General features: G+C 38.7%; 1 protein-coding gene across 1 annotated transcript; it reads right to left on the reverse strand.

Annotated features, from left to right (window-relative positions):
- Positions 1 to 218: 218 nt before the first annotated feature.
- Positions 219 to 5966, reverse strand: LOC122646877 (beta-galactosidase 7-like). The gene is made up of 18 exons (XM_043840509.1): positions 5820 to 5966; positions 5444 to 5539; positions 5153 to 5265; positions 4313 to 4379; positions 4115 to 4207; positions 3748 to 3891; positions 3481 to 3572; positions 3084 to 3189; positions 2903 to 2990; positions 2680 to 2798; positions 2412 to 2582; positions 2141 to 2319; positions 1789 to 1883; positions 1577 to 1680; positions 1239 to 1352; positions 1027 to 1134; positions 712 to 932; positions 219 to 606 (listed from the first exon to the last, which is right to left on the reverse strand). Exons 1-18 carry the CDS (start codon positions 5964 to 5966, stop codon positions 219 to 221), a joined length of 2445 nt encoding a protein of 814 aa, XP_043696444.1.
- Positions 5967 to 13663: the final 7697 nt, after the last annotated feature.

Here is a 13663-nt window from a genome sequence, read left to right on the forward strand (position 1 = left end):
ATTTGGAAGATCATGGACGAAATTAGTAATTAGAAATTTCTTTTAGCTTGAAAACAAATCCTTCTTTTTAGTTCACAGTATTACATTCTCATTGCACAAAGCTTTTAGTACATGTAACAACAACATCTTAGAGCTCCGTAGCTATAGTATGGAGAGTCTGTCTGCTGGGTCTTAACTCTCAACCTAAGAGCTTAGATTGAAAACACATAACAAAGACCTTAGCAAATAGCCTGCACAGCTAACCTCTTGGGGGTGTTGAGGCTGCAGCTATTTGATCCAAAATTTGCTTCCAATACATTAATCAAACAAGACTCCTTTCCAACACATGCCGTCTCCAACACAGATAGTGTGTTAGTAGCATCACAACTACCTTTCTTGAATGAACCACATTTGCCTTGGGGATCTCCGAAGCTGGCGAATTCAATTGCGGAAATGGTCTGCCCATCTTGGCATGATAATTCCAATGTGTTCCCCTCATATGCATTGCCGCATGTCTTCCCCACTATGACTGTTTGGAAACTAACTTGAGTTGGGTTGCCACCCATTTCATCGAACAAGACCAATGTGTTATCCTCATCACTCAGGAATGACCGTGGAACATGGTACCTAGTAGAAAAACCCAATAATATTTAGTTTGGAGAAGAAACGTTAATAAGTTTACCCCTAATCTCCTACATGAAATGAATTGGACCAATAAAAATTTTCACTTACCATCTTTGTGAAGGATTACCACAATTAGAGAAGCATTTGTGATCATGGTAATTTCCACGATAATCACATGTATCAGAACAGGAATATCCTTTGGGGGCTTGAGCAATCATGGTAGGCCAAAATCTCCCAAGGCTATGTCCGTTAATCCAGGCATGTCCTTTGCTCATACCCTGCATATCTATCACCACAGGATTTCTACCCAATGGAGCCTTGAAGGTTGTCTGCCATCAAACACTTTCAAATTAACCATTTCTGTGTTGGACAACAAATGGAGAGAGAGAGAGAGAGAGAGAGAGAGAGAGAGAGGGAGGTTACCTTATACCAGGTCATAGGCCTATTGATGGGAAGTCCTTCTGATGTCCATTTATTTTTGCGTGACAAATTATCCCCATAAAATTGCTTGTTCTCACCGTTTAATCCAATCTGCAACCAAAAGAGCAAGAAATGGGAAGTCAAATCATATTTTTAACCACTAGTAGGAAATATTTTTCTGAATAGTATTTAAAATGATCAATTAATGATACTACCTTATAAGACCACTCGTTTAATGATATATCCTTAGTAACATTACCACTTCCTATCAACTGAACTGGACCACCAACTATTCCACTTGGAACCAAGTCGAAAAATGAACCATAGTTCTAAACAAAAAAAGAAGAAGCTGTTAATTAGTATTGTAAGCATGAAAAGTAAGTAGTTGATCCAAATGGTAACTGAAGAAAACAAATTAAGTATCATTTTTTTTGGATAAGTAAATTATATTAAAAAAAAAAAGAAAAAGGAAAAAATAAATATTCAAAATAACAGGAAGCCACCTAGAACCTTTTTAAAATATGCTTAAAGAGGAAAAAGGGAGATTGAGTACCGTTAGTCCAACAGTGACGCTAAGTAAGGATATTAGGTTAACCCCTTTTTTCAAATTAACTGGTTTCTCAAACACGAAACCACCTCCGCTACGCCAATCAGATCCTGTTATTAGTTCCACCAAATTCAGAAATTTAATTTCAAATATTACATATTTTGATGAATGCTAAAAACCTATAGGTGGAAGATAGTGTATGCTCAAGTTTAAATTACCAATGCGCTTCTTATTAACATAAACATGAAGGACATGGCCTGTTGTATTCACGCGCAGAGTTGCATTTTTAGGGAAGGATGCATCGATGTCCACCCTAGAAGACCATGGTAACAATATAAAATAGTGAGTTTTGTTAAATTAAGATGGTAATCATGTTGGGTTCCATGCGGAAGGCAGAAAAAATAGTCCCACATCGGATATATATATATGGGGAATGTGGGGGTTATAGGTACTTGGGCACCCTCTCTTTAGCGACTAGCTTTTGAAGATGAGTTCCACCTAAACCCCTAACAAATTAGAGACAACATCCTATGAAAAGGAAGAAATTAAAGATAGAGAAACTATATATACCTAGTCATGTACCACTGGTAGTCACTAGCATCAATAGTTGTTGCCTTTTGTTCAAGAAGCTTGGTTGCAGTAAAGGTGCCCATTCCTTTTAGGGTATCTTTCAAAGGCTCTGCCTTCCAAACCCAACTGAGTTCAACATTGCTTGGTTTCTTTGTCTTCAAGGATATCTGGGTGCTGACCTGTAAGCATCGAAAATAAACTAATTATATGCTTTAATCTTTTGAGAAGATCAATTTAAATATGCAACAATTTCAATTACTCCCGTTTATACCTTAGCAGTGTTGTAGACTTCCTTGTTGCAATTAACAAGAATACTAACAGACCAAGCAGGCAAGAAGTATTTGCCGTTGTTTTGCAAGTCAACAATCACATCTTTGTTATTGTTTACATTGCTCAAGAAGCAAATTGAATTTCCAGTAGAGTTGTTGATAAATGTAGACAACTGTAACAAAAAGATTTCATATCGTCACCTCCATTTACTTTCAATTTTAATGATTTGCCAAAGGATACAAGAATTGGAAGGATATATTGCAACTAACCACCACATTGCTTTCAATGTCTTTGTGTGTCACTAACTGTTGGACAAGAATCTTCTCGGCCGATTTAATGACTTCATGGAGTCTCTTTAGATGTCCCCACTTAGGTTGATTCAAAAGCCCTAAAGAGTTGGATTTATTAATTAAAGGATATGGAACTAATCAAATTTGGACATATAATGACGTGCAATTTGACATTTAATCTTAACATAAAATTAAAGATTACCATATTCATCAAGTGGTGCATCATAATCATAAGATGTTGTGATATATGGGCCACCTGATGTACGACCAAAATTGGTTCCTCCATGGTACTAAAACCAAGTCATGAAAATATTAGTGTCTTCTCCTACATATATTTTGTTTCTAAGGAATCTTTCTCTATGGTTTCAAGAGTGAAAACAAACCATGTAGTAGTTTTGAAGGACACCACCACTTTGGAAGAAATGGGCAACAGCGAAGGCCACATCTTCAGCAGCTCTCTGGTGGAAAGGGAGGCCCCAACCAATGAACCTGAAAGAATGTCCATTTAGCTTCAGGCTATATGCAGGGTAGAAATATCATAAGGTTTGGTTCCAAGGAAGTGAAGGGAAGTGAAATCCTAGGGATTTGATTGCAGAGTAAAGTAAAATGTAATAGCTATATTTGGAATGATTTGAATTAAGTTACTTAGACAATCATGTTAATTAGTTATTACAAAAGTCTTTTTTTTAGTTTTGATTTAATTTTACTTCGCTTCCCTTTAATTTTCCAAGCTTTTCTTTCTTCTTTCAGCCTATATTGTTTGGAATGAAGTATACTCACCACCCAGTCCAATTCTCAGTCCACATTTTGGGACTCTTTGGGTTATTTGGCTTGAAATTCCAATCACAATAAAATCCATTGCATGTGTTAATCTGAAAGATCAATGAACAATCACCCATGATCAGAAGAAAAAGAATAAGAACTGAAGAAGTTTATATACTATGACCAGAAGCCAGAATTGAAAAAAAAAAAAATATATATATATATATATATATAGATAGATAGATAGATTTATATGTTCATAAAAGTATTTTCTAATATATATACCATTGGTTGTGGTGCATTTTCTTGTTGACACATGAGCCATGGGATGCCAGTATTTTGGGATTCAGCCATTTTTGCACACCATTGGATGTATCTTTGCCCTTCTTCTCCATAGGGGCCCATTATATTGCCATATTCATTCTCAATCTGTTGTGCAACAAAGAAATATCATAATAAGTTGACTGGTTTAGGATTATGTGCTTCAGTCATGGGGTCTCAGGTTCAAATCCCCTCGAATGAAGCAATACACGGGGTGTGGGGAGGGTTCATGTAAACGGGGTTTACCCTAAGGTATGAACCGTAAAGCCAAGCTGGTTGTTGGGTTTCCTCATTAGCAAAAATAAAAATAGTAGTAGTAGTATAGACAGACCTGTGTAAGGATTATGGGTCCTCCCTGAGGGGCAAGGAGCTTCTCCTTTTTAATCATATCAACTATTAAGGTAGTGAAGTTTTGCATCTCATCCTATAATTCAGAAGGGGAAAAAAAAGGTTGTTTTAATACCATCAACTCCACATAGAAAAACAGTGACAGTGATTTAGGGAAACAAAAAAAAATGCAAATCTGAACCTTGAACACTTGATTATCTGTCCTGAACTTGACTCCTGGTAGATTGTGCAACCACACAGGGAATCCTCTGGCAAGAAAAATGGCATCTAATTAGTATACTTGAAAGGCTAAGCAATGTAAGGGTAAAGGTTAAAGGTTAAATTTCTTAATTGTGTTGTTTGGCATGGGAGGATGGGTATCCTGGATTGAGCCACCAGCTCCTTGGATATGTTATATAACAAATTTTGTTGGGTTAGCTGAATTTTATATGAAAGTCATCATTTTTTCTGCTTCTCATTTTTTCCTTGTTTCTTTTTAGAGGCCTTGGCTTTTGGTGATTCTTTAACTTAGTAATCTCTCCGCTCATGGGTTCTGATGTTTGGATGAGACACTTGGAATAATAGAAAGGACAAAGTTTTCTTCCACCCATCTAAGGGTTCACAAATCCCTCCTAGGGTTTTAGTATGTTCCAAAATACCAGTTCCCATCCTCTCGTGCCCCTCGGTGAATGGGATTTTCTTATCGACACCTATCAAGGTGTCAAATAATTTGTAATGTTATTTATTTATTTATTTATTTTGCCTTTTTAGTACACACAGTTTTTCAATATGGATAAATATTGTCATTTCACATGTGTACTCGAAATATGTGAAATAACATCTTCTAATAATGACAACTATATGTCACTTCCAAATAATTTTTAAAAATTCTTTTACACCCTTTCCTTAAAGAATTTTTGGGAATAAGATAAGGAACAATTAAAATGTGTCAAGTTCTAAACGCACCTATAAGCTATAAAATGTCATTCAGACATTCAGTTACAAATACATTCACTTACAAATACATATATGTAATAATTACCCGTAGTTCCATTCAGCACACGCATATGGACCAATGCGTAAAATTGCGTAGAGGCCTGCTTCCTGGACTGTCTTCAAAAATCTGACGAGATCTAGGTTTCCTTTGAAATTGTACTGTGCGGAAACAATTAATTAAGAAGGAGACAGAAAAGAAGAAAATGGTTAGCATTTTTAATAGAAGAAGATATACTGATTAGCTCTGAAAACAGTCTCTCCGCAAAAGCAAGGGTAAGGCTGCATACATTATTTAAGATATACTGATTAATTATAGTTTAGAGTGAGTGAGGAAAACCTCGCGACGATGGGGCTCATGGGCATTCCAAAACACATAAGTCTCGATGGTATCTAGTCCACCTTCCTTGGCCTTCTGAATTAGATCTGGCCACATCTGAACCATTGAAAGAGATGGATTTGTAACTTGCTTCTTCTGGCGAAAAGTATGATTTGAACAACAAATTAAGGGAAGTAGTTTCCTCCTGTCCACTGTCCACGCCACCACTATCATGTCTATCTCTCTCTTCCTCAAAACAAGGGGTAAATGTGATTATTCATATGGGGAGGAGAGAGATAAACTCATGGGAGTGATGGTGTAGGCCACACTTTCGAACAGAATTTTTTTTCGCACAAATTAATAATAAGAAAACAAACCCATCGATCAATCACTTTACCTCCACCGTGCTGCGTGGATAATGGATTGACCCAGAAAGCAGAATTCTTGGCTCTCCATTGATCAAAAGCTGACCCTTGTCATAAGAAACTTCAGTTGCCCGTGAAGGTGAAAGGCTGAAGAGAGTTAAACCTAAAACAAGTAGCATATCTCTCCAACACGAACCCATTATTATTCTTTAAAAAGCTTTTGATATGCTTTGCATTCTAAGAATCATAATTTATAGGACTAATTTAAACTAGAAATATCTAAGTTTAGACAAAGATGAAATCCAATCCAACGGGTTTCTAGCTATAAATTATAACTTCATTGTCCAAGTTTCTAAAGTTAGACAAAGATGACATCGATCCAACCAACTAGTTCTAGTAGCTCAAAAACATTCATTTCTCTTGTGAATATGGGAGGAACCACAAGAACCGTTCATTGTATGGTCGTCCACATCTTCCCATACCAATTTTACCCCTCCACAATATTAGAAACCTCAATTTCTGTCCTCTCGTATGTCTGCTCCGAGCATGGGTTTAGTGCATGGTATCGAAACGGATATCAGTCAACCCGGAAACCAATACGGTATCGGATTGGTATCAGCACCAATCGGTCGTATTGGACAAATTTGCCTCTAATTCTCCTATAAAAATAAGTTTTTTTACCATTTTACCCTTTGCCCATACCGTCTCACCAATACGGTATCGACACGGTATTAGGATCAGTCACTTGCAAAACCAGTACCAAGCAATACGATACCAATATCTCAAACCATGGCTCAGAGAAACTTTCAATAATCCCTTCGGCTCCTTTTCTTCTTAATCTGAAACTGGTAGAAGTTAAAACAAAAAAGAAAAGTGATTTGGCGAACCATCTATTGAATAGGAACGACATGTTTTAATGGCTGCATGTCAATTTTCACAACAAATCTAGGGTTCTCAAAAAAACCCGACCATCTCGACCCGGCCCTAACCCACCCTGAGCCTGGACTGGGCTAGGCTGGGCCTGTATTCCTGCCAGGGTCGGGCTGTTGGGCCTGGGTTGAGGCCTTGACCTTGGCCCTGGCAGAGCAAGCCCGACCCTGTATGCACTTAATAAATACGGGCCCAAGCCTATCCCCTTCAATGCATAATCGTGATAGGCCTCTTTGTAGGGCGAGGCATAAAGCTTTTTTGATAGCAAGGGCCTCAGAAACTGAAGCATAGGTATGAGTGTCTGACCACAACCAGACATAAGTCCGAAGATGAATCGGCCCTAATGATCACGACACATGCCACCAATACTGGCGGGGCCAGGGTTATCATAGTTGGACCCATCCATGTGATTTTGACGAGTGAAGGAGGTGGAGGGAACCAAGCTATTAGGAATTTTCTAAGGTGTGAGCTCTCTGAAGTAAGGTTTTTGTAGAATTAGATAAATTTAGGGATGTAATTCTGTAAATAATAATCGAAAATCCGAAATCGATCCGCATTCGTATTCGTTTAGGGACAACCGAATTCGTTTAGAGATATCTAGGAAAAAATCTGATTACTCCAATAAAAATCCATCAAGAAAAAAATCCAAATACTTAATAATAAAAAATTAAATAAATTATGATCTTGAGGGTTTTTTAAGATTCAACAGGTTCTAGAATATGAGAAAAAAGAATCATAATCTAAGAGATATGAAATTGAGAGTGAATTGAATCCGCTAGGAGGAGGAAGGTCTAGGTTACACAAGGCAGAACTGCAAATGGATGGTCGGAAATCCGAATTCGATTCGCATCCGAATCCATTTAGAGGGATCCATATTCGGCCGGGGAATATCCAAATCCAATCATATCCAATCCGTATCCGAGCCGAATCCGGTCAATTTACAAGCTTTTTCTGCAGTAGTTATCTCCTTCACAAACTGAACCATTCCTATATTGTACTCATCTCTAAATCATCTGCCCCGTGCACCGTGTTAGACAACCAACCGCATATAGCTCACCCAAGCCAAAGGATGCTAGTAAAATGGGCGACGAAATGAATCCTATCTCTTTGCTGCCATTGATTTATAGAGTTATAAAGTCCTACACTTAATAACCCACTAGTGCATTTTAAGGGTAATGCATTTAAAATATGGGCTTTGTTAAGTGGTCTGTGATGGGCTCTTGACTATTCAAGGCAAATCAGGGCCGGGCCGGGCTTGGGAAAACCTTGCCAGGGTTGAGCTAGGGTTAAGGCCAAGACCGGCCAAGCTCGGCCCGTTGACACACCTAGCAAATCCCAATCGTTCGCTCCTCTGTGTTGGAATCTTTTCCTAGTATTTTCAACTATTGATTTATTTTTCAAATGTAATGAAGCTTTGAAATTTTATACTACCTAGGGGTGTAAGTTTGGCCTTGTTGGCCCGAGCCCGTCCTGGCCTGCCCTGAGCCCAAACAGGGCCTGGACTTGATTTTCAACCCTGAGGGCGGGTTAGGGTTGAAATTTTAAGGCCCGGGGTCAAGATCTGGCTGGGCCAAGGTTGAGGCCTTGGGCTAAGCCTAACCCGGCCCAGCCCGACCTTGTGTTAGGGTATGCTTTACAATTTACTGATTACATTTTACAATTTTTGTTTAGTATCTAATTATCTATTGGTTTAGTAGAAAAAAAAAGCCTAATTATCTAAAGAAGTCCTAGGGATTTCAAGAGGTATGTGTGTGGCCCCTAAAGAGACTTGGTGGTGGGATGACGAAGTTCAAGTAGCCATTAAGACTAAGAAAACTCATTTTAAGACTTGGCAAAGGACTAACGAGGCAGATGATAAGATGAGATATTATGCAGCCAAAAAAGAAGCTCGAAAAACTGTGGGGAAAGCAAGAGCGAAAAAATATGACGACCTTTATAAAAAACTTAATACAAAGGAAGAAAAAAATACAATTTATCGGATAGCCAAAGTAAGATAAAGGAAGAGCAGAGATTTGGATCATGTTAGATGCATTAAGAGTGAGGAAGGTCGAGTATTAATACGAGATGAGGACATTTTGGAGAGATGGGGTGAATATTTTTACAACCTACTTAATGGAGCTATCTTGACCGATATGATGGATTTAGAAGTGGAGAGGATTAGTCTTGAAGCCAACACACGTCATGAACATCTACAACGAGTTGGTGAGGCTGAAGTTAAAGAGGCCCTGCGGAAGATGAAGGTTGGAAAATCACCAGGACCGGATGAGATCCCAATTGAAGTGTGGAAGAGCTTAGGAGCATGGGGGATCTCTTGGCTAACCAAGTTGTTTAACAAGATTTTGAGTATAAAGAAAATTTCAGATGAGTGGAGGAGAAGCATTGTAGTCCCAATTTATAAGAATAAAGGTGATATCCAGAACTACAATAACTATAGGGGCATAAAACTAATGAGTCATACCATGAAACTTTGCGAAAAAATCATTGAAGTTCACTTAAGAAGAGAAACTGTTATATCGGAAAACCAATTTGGTTTTATGCCAGGGAGATCCACGACAGAAGCTATTTACCTTTTAAGGAGACTTATAGAAATATTTAGAGCTTACAAAAGGAACCTCCATATGATCTTTATTGACTTAGAAAAGGCCTATGATAGAGTCCCTAGAGAGCTCATTTGGCGTGTCCTAGAGAAGAGAAGGAGCTCAAGTAACTATGTGGACATAATCAAGGACATGTATGAGGGCGTGGTGACGAGTGTCAAAGCTGCAGAGCGCCAAAGTAGTGAATTCCCTATAACAATTGGGTTACATCAAGGAACAGCTCTAAGCCCCTATTTGTTTGCACTCATAATGGATGATTTAACCAGGCACATTCAAGATGAGGTCCCTTAGTGTATGCTTTTTGCTGATGATATTATTTTGATGGATGAGATAGTGGAAGGGATTAATACAAAGCTAGAGTTATGGAGATCAAACTTGGAATCGCGAGGCTTTAAGTTAAGCAGAACAAAGACAGAGTATTTGATTGATAACTTCAGTCAAACCAGGAGAGGTGATGAAGTGGTGAAACTTGAGGAGCGAGCGCTACCACAAAGTGAATGCTTTAGATACTTGGGGTCAACCATTAACAAAGAGGGTGATATAGAGGATGATGTTTTCCACAGAATTAAAGTAGGATGGATGAAGTGGAGAGGTGCATCGGGAGTGTTATGTGACAAACGCATGCCTATTAAGCTTAAAGGAAAATTCTATAGGACAGTTATAAGACCAGCCATGACTTATGGAGCGGAATGTTGGGCAGTTAGGAAGAGTAATATAGATAAGATGAGTATAGCAGAGATGAGGATGTTGAGGAGGATGTGTGGCAAGACCTGGAGAGATAGAGTAAGGAATGATTGTATTAAAAACAAATTGGGAATTGCACCAATCCAGGACAAGCTTCATGAGAGCCGCTTGAGGTGGTATGGTCATATCCAACGGAGACCTATGGATGCACTGATAAGGAAGAGTGATCAGATTCGATTTGACGGAGCTAAAAGAGGTAGGGGCAGGCCTAAGATGACTATTGGAGAAGTGGTAAGAAAGGATATGCATGCAATAGGGCTCAATCCTGGTATGACCGTAGATAAAGTTGTTTGGAGGACTAGGACCCGTGTAGCCGACCGCTCATAGGGGAATGTTCATGGGATGTTGTTTTGACCTTTTTTTTCCTTTACTTATTTTCTATTCTTCTCTCTTTTACTTCTTGTACTTCTTTTTACTTCTCTTATTTCTTTTACTATCATAGCCTCTTCGGATCCATGTAGCTGATCTCATTTAGTTGGGATAAGGTTATGGTTGTTGTGGTTGTTGTTGTATCTATTGGGAAAAAGTTCTCTGTCCGGGAATGTGGCCTACGCCAACACTCCCATGAGTCTATCTCTCTCCTCCCCATGTGAAAAGACACTTTGGCCCCCTTGTTTTAAGGAGGAGAGAGATAGACACATGGGAGTGCTGGCGTAGGCCACACTCCCGTACAAAAAACTGCTTCCCTTATCTATTGAATAAAAGTATTTAAGTTTTTAATATTGGGCTAAGTTTTTTAACTCAAAGAAACTCATAACCCAGAATCACATCAAACAGTAGCCACTAAAGGCGCAACTATCATAGGCACACGAATCCCCATACTCGTTCTGCTCAGCAACTCCAGTGTTTGCTCCTTGCTCAACATCATATTGGAACGAAGGGACTATATACATTAACATCTCATCACCTACCATATCACCTACAAGAAGAAGATCTCGAGGGGTGAGCTCTACTGAACTCAATGAGGGGATACACATAAGCAAGCTCATATAGTCCACGATTATGCATGGTTCGATATACATATCAAACAGTATGCCTAGCAAGCAAATGCCTAGGTCTCATGCTGGGTGTATGTATTACAACAACTCATGCTGCAGTGGAAGCTTGCCAGCACTCGCGTACGTCCAATCCGAAAAACCCCCGATATCAACCCTAGCTCTCACTCGGTCCCAGCATTCCCATCAATCACCTGAGTTTGAGAATGGTACTTCCAGTCCGTCGAATGTCACCATCGGTTACCAACACCTTACTCCCTGTTGGTAAGGGGTGTAGTACAAGGTACACTCTAGTCACATGCTTTCTAAATATGATGTGTATGCGCATGATTGAAGGTATAAATAGAGACCATATCAAAGCCATACCAAACCTCATGACAATGATCGACATGAATGAAGTTCTATGTATAACCAGACCATGCTCTCTAATCAAAGATCTCATACACATCCAATCTTTCTCTCAATCAAATCGACAGTTCAATATGTCAATGCAAGTAAATGAAACATAACACAGATGATGCATGTGTCAAATAATGCAACATATATAAGTATAATAATAAACACTCCATAAAATAAGACACTTCCAACTCATCAATCAAGTATGAGATACATACCACAACAAGCCCCGAATAAAACCCCGTGACGCCTCACCGTATCAATTGTCTCTAGAAAAGTAAGTGTGAATTAGCTACAATTGGTATAGGTCTAAATCCCAAAACCCAAACCTAGACAGCAAAACAGAGTTCTGCAAAGGGCACCAAATGCTCTAACCGGTTGATGGTACATCAACTGGTCTGATCATCCGATCACGGGATAGAGCTCGAAATTGAGTTTTAAACTCATTTGGTTTCCACCAAACCTCAAATTAAAGAGAGAAATTAGAGGGGAAAGGTTAATTAGGCAAAGACTTACACATAGAACTCAATTGAACTCTAATTAGGAAGAATTAGAGACCAATTAAGTTATAAGAACCCTAAGTAAGGTTTAGAAGATAATTGAATTATAATTGAGCAAATTCAAGATAATGTAAGTTGACTCTATGGCCAAATTACACAAATCAGGTCTACAATAGCTTAGACATGGCTACATTAGCCATGCATGAAAGATCAGAAATGGATTAGAGTAGGATTCATTTGTTCATTTATGGAATACATCTTAAGAAAGACCAAATTCTGCAGTTTAGAATCCTACCTAGTGTTGATGATCAACTGGAGTAGAGCACAACAACAATGCAACAGATTCCCCTATAGGTAACCTCAATTCTTGTCCTTCTTCTCCAAAGCTCAGGTTCTAAATTTTAGAATGTAAGAAATGAATTAGAATCCTGAGTTTTCTATATATACCTGAATGCCACTGAGGTCTGTTTACCAGGACAATGTTAAGACTTAAATCACATTAATCTAGCATTTCGAACTGTGTGAATTAACGTTATCACTACCCTGTAAGGTAACCAAAGTATGTAACGGATCCCACATTGTGATGAAACACAAGCGAGAAGATCCGTGATGAGGCATGTGGACCCCATAATAGATTAATGTAATTTACTGCACAACACCACCACATGCTCTAACCGATTAATCTGGGGGATCAACCGGTCTCTGATCATTCAGTGAGTGTTATAGTGCTTGATCAATAGCTTTTAGAAGAGGAACTAATTGGGATTTCCACAGTAAATAATTCAAATTAGAGAGTTTCATTGAAAGAAAGTTGTTGAGGGAGGGAAAACTGCTACCGGTGGTGGGAGAAGAAAGAAACCCAGATGCGGCCTGGTGCTCTGATGCCATGATAAGTTAGGACTCTAAAGATTGAAAGGAGAGAGAGAGACAGAGAGAGAGAGAGAGAGAGAGACCAGACTTAACGTGGCTAGAACAACCTAAGTCCATGATGAGAATGTTTTCCACACTTTATTTCATGATATTACAGTCCTTATATATTAAGGATTCTTGATTAAGAGGTGGAGTGATTGAGGTAATAATCCCTCTCTACAAGGTAATGGGATATTAAGTGAGATTAGGATTGATTTCCTTAGAGTGAGGTATTATCCACCTACTATATTGGGTTTCCTTGATTGGATTCCTATCTCTTAGGTTGGCTGAGATAGCTGTTAGAGCAGGGATCTTATCTTCCAGCTGGTGGTTGGTAGAGAGAACCATGGCTATTGTTGTCATTGTTGAATCAATTGTGGAGCCATTTCTATAGTAACCACATCGAGAGAACGCTGCCCAGGTTGAAGTGTTTTCACCCCGGATGTTCTCTAATATATTTTCTAAAATGTTATTCCTACTAAGGCTGTTAATACCATTCAGAAACACACACACCCACCCACCCATAATAATAGATAAGATAGAAACACAGAGTATTGCGGAAGCTAATATTTACATTAACCATCAAAATAAATATTTACAGTAATGTTCTTGTTCTTGTTCTCCTTTCAACATACATCGGCAGTCCCAAGTCTTCCAACCAATGCTTTACAAAATAACAAAAGGGGCAAGACAACCTGGGCCCCGAATAAAGCTATACATAAGAGAATTGGTTAGTAGATTCCTATCCACAACAAAAGAATCCCAAGGTTAGAAGAAAATTAGTTGCCCGGCCTTCACGGGTCAT

Source organism: Telopea speciosissima, chromosome 11, assembly GCF_018873765.1.
Source record: "Telopea speciosissima isolate NSW1024214 ecotype Mountain lineage chromosome 11, Tspe_v1, whole genome shotgun sequence".
Taxonomy (NCBI): domain Eukaryota; kingdom Viridiplantae; phylum Streptophyta; class Magnoliopsida; order Proteales; family Proteaceae; genus Telopea; species Telopea speciosissima.

Coding starts and splice junctions, on each gene's coding strand:
- LOC122646877 (XM_043840509.1), bottom strand. CDS start 5,966: ATGCTACTTGTTTTAGGTTTAACTCTCTTCAGCCTTTCACCTTCACGG. Junction 5,540..5,819: donor ATCCACGCAGCACGGTGGAG/GTAAAGTGATTG, acceptor TCAATGGTTCAG/ATGTGGCCAGATCTAATTCA. Junction 1,353..1,576: donor GCGTCACTGTTGGACTAACG/GTACTCAATCTC, acceptor TTTTTTGTTTAG/AACTATGGTTCATTTTTCGA.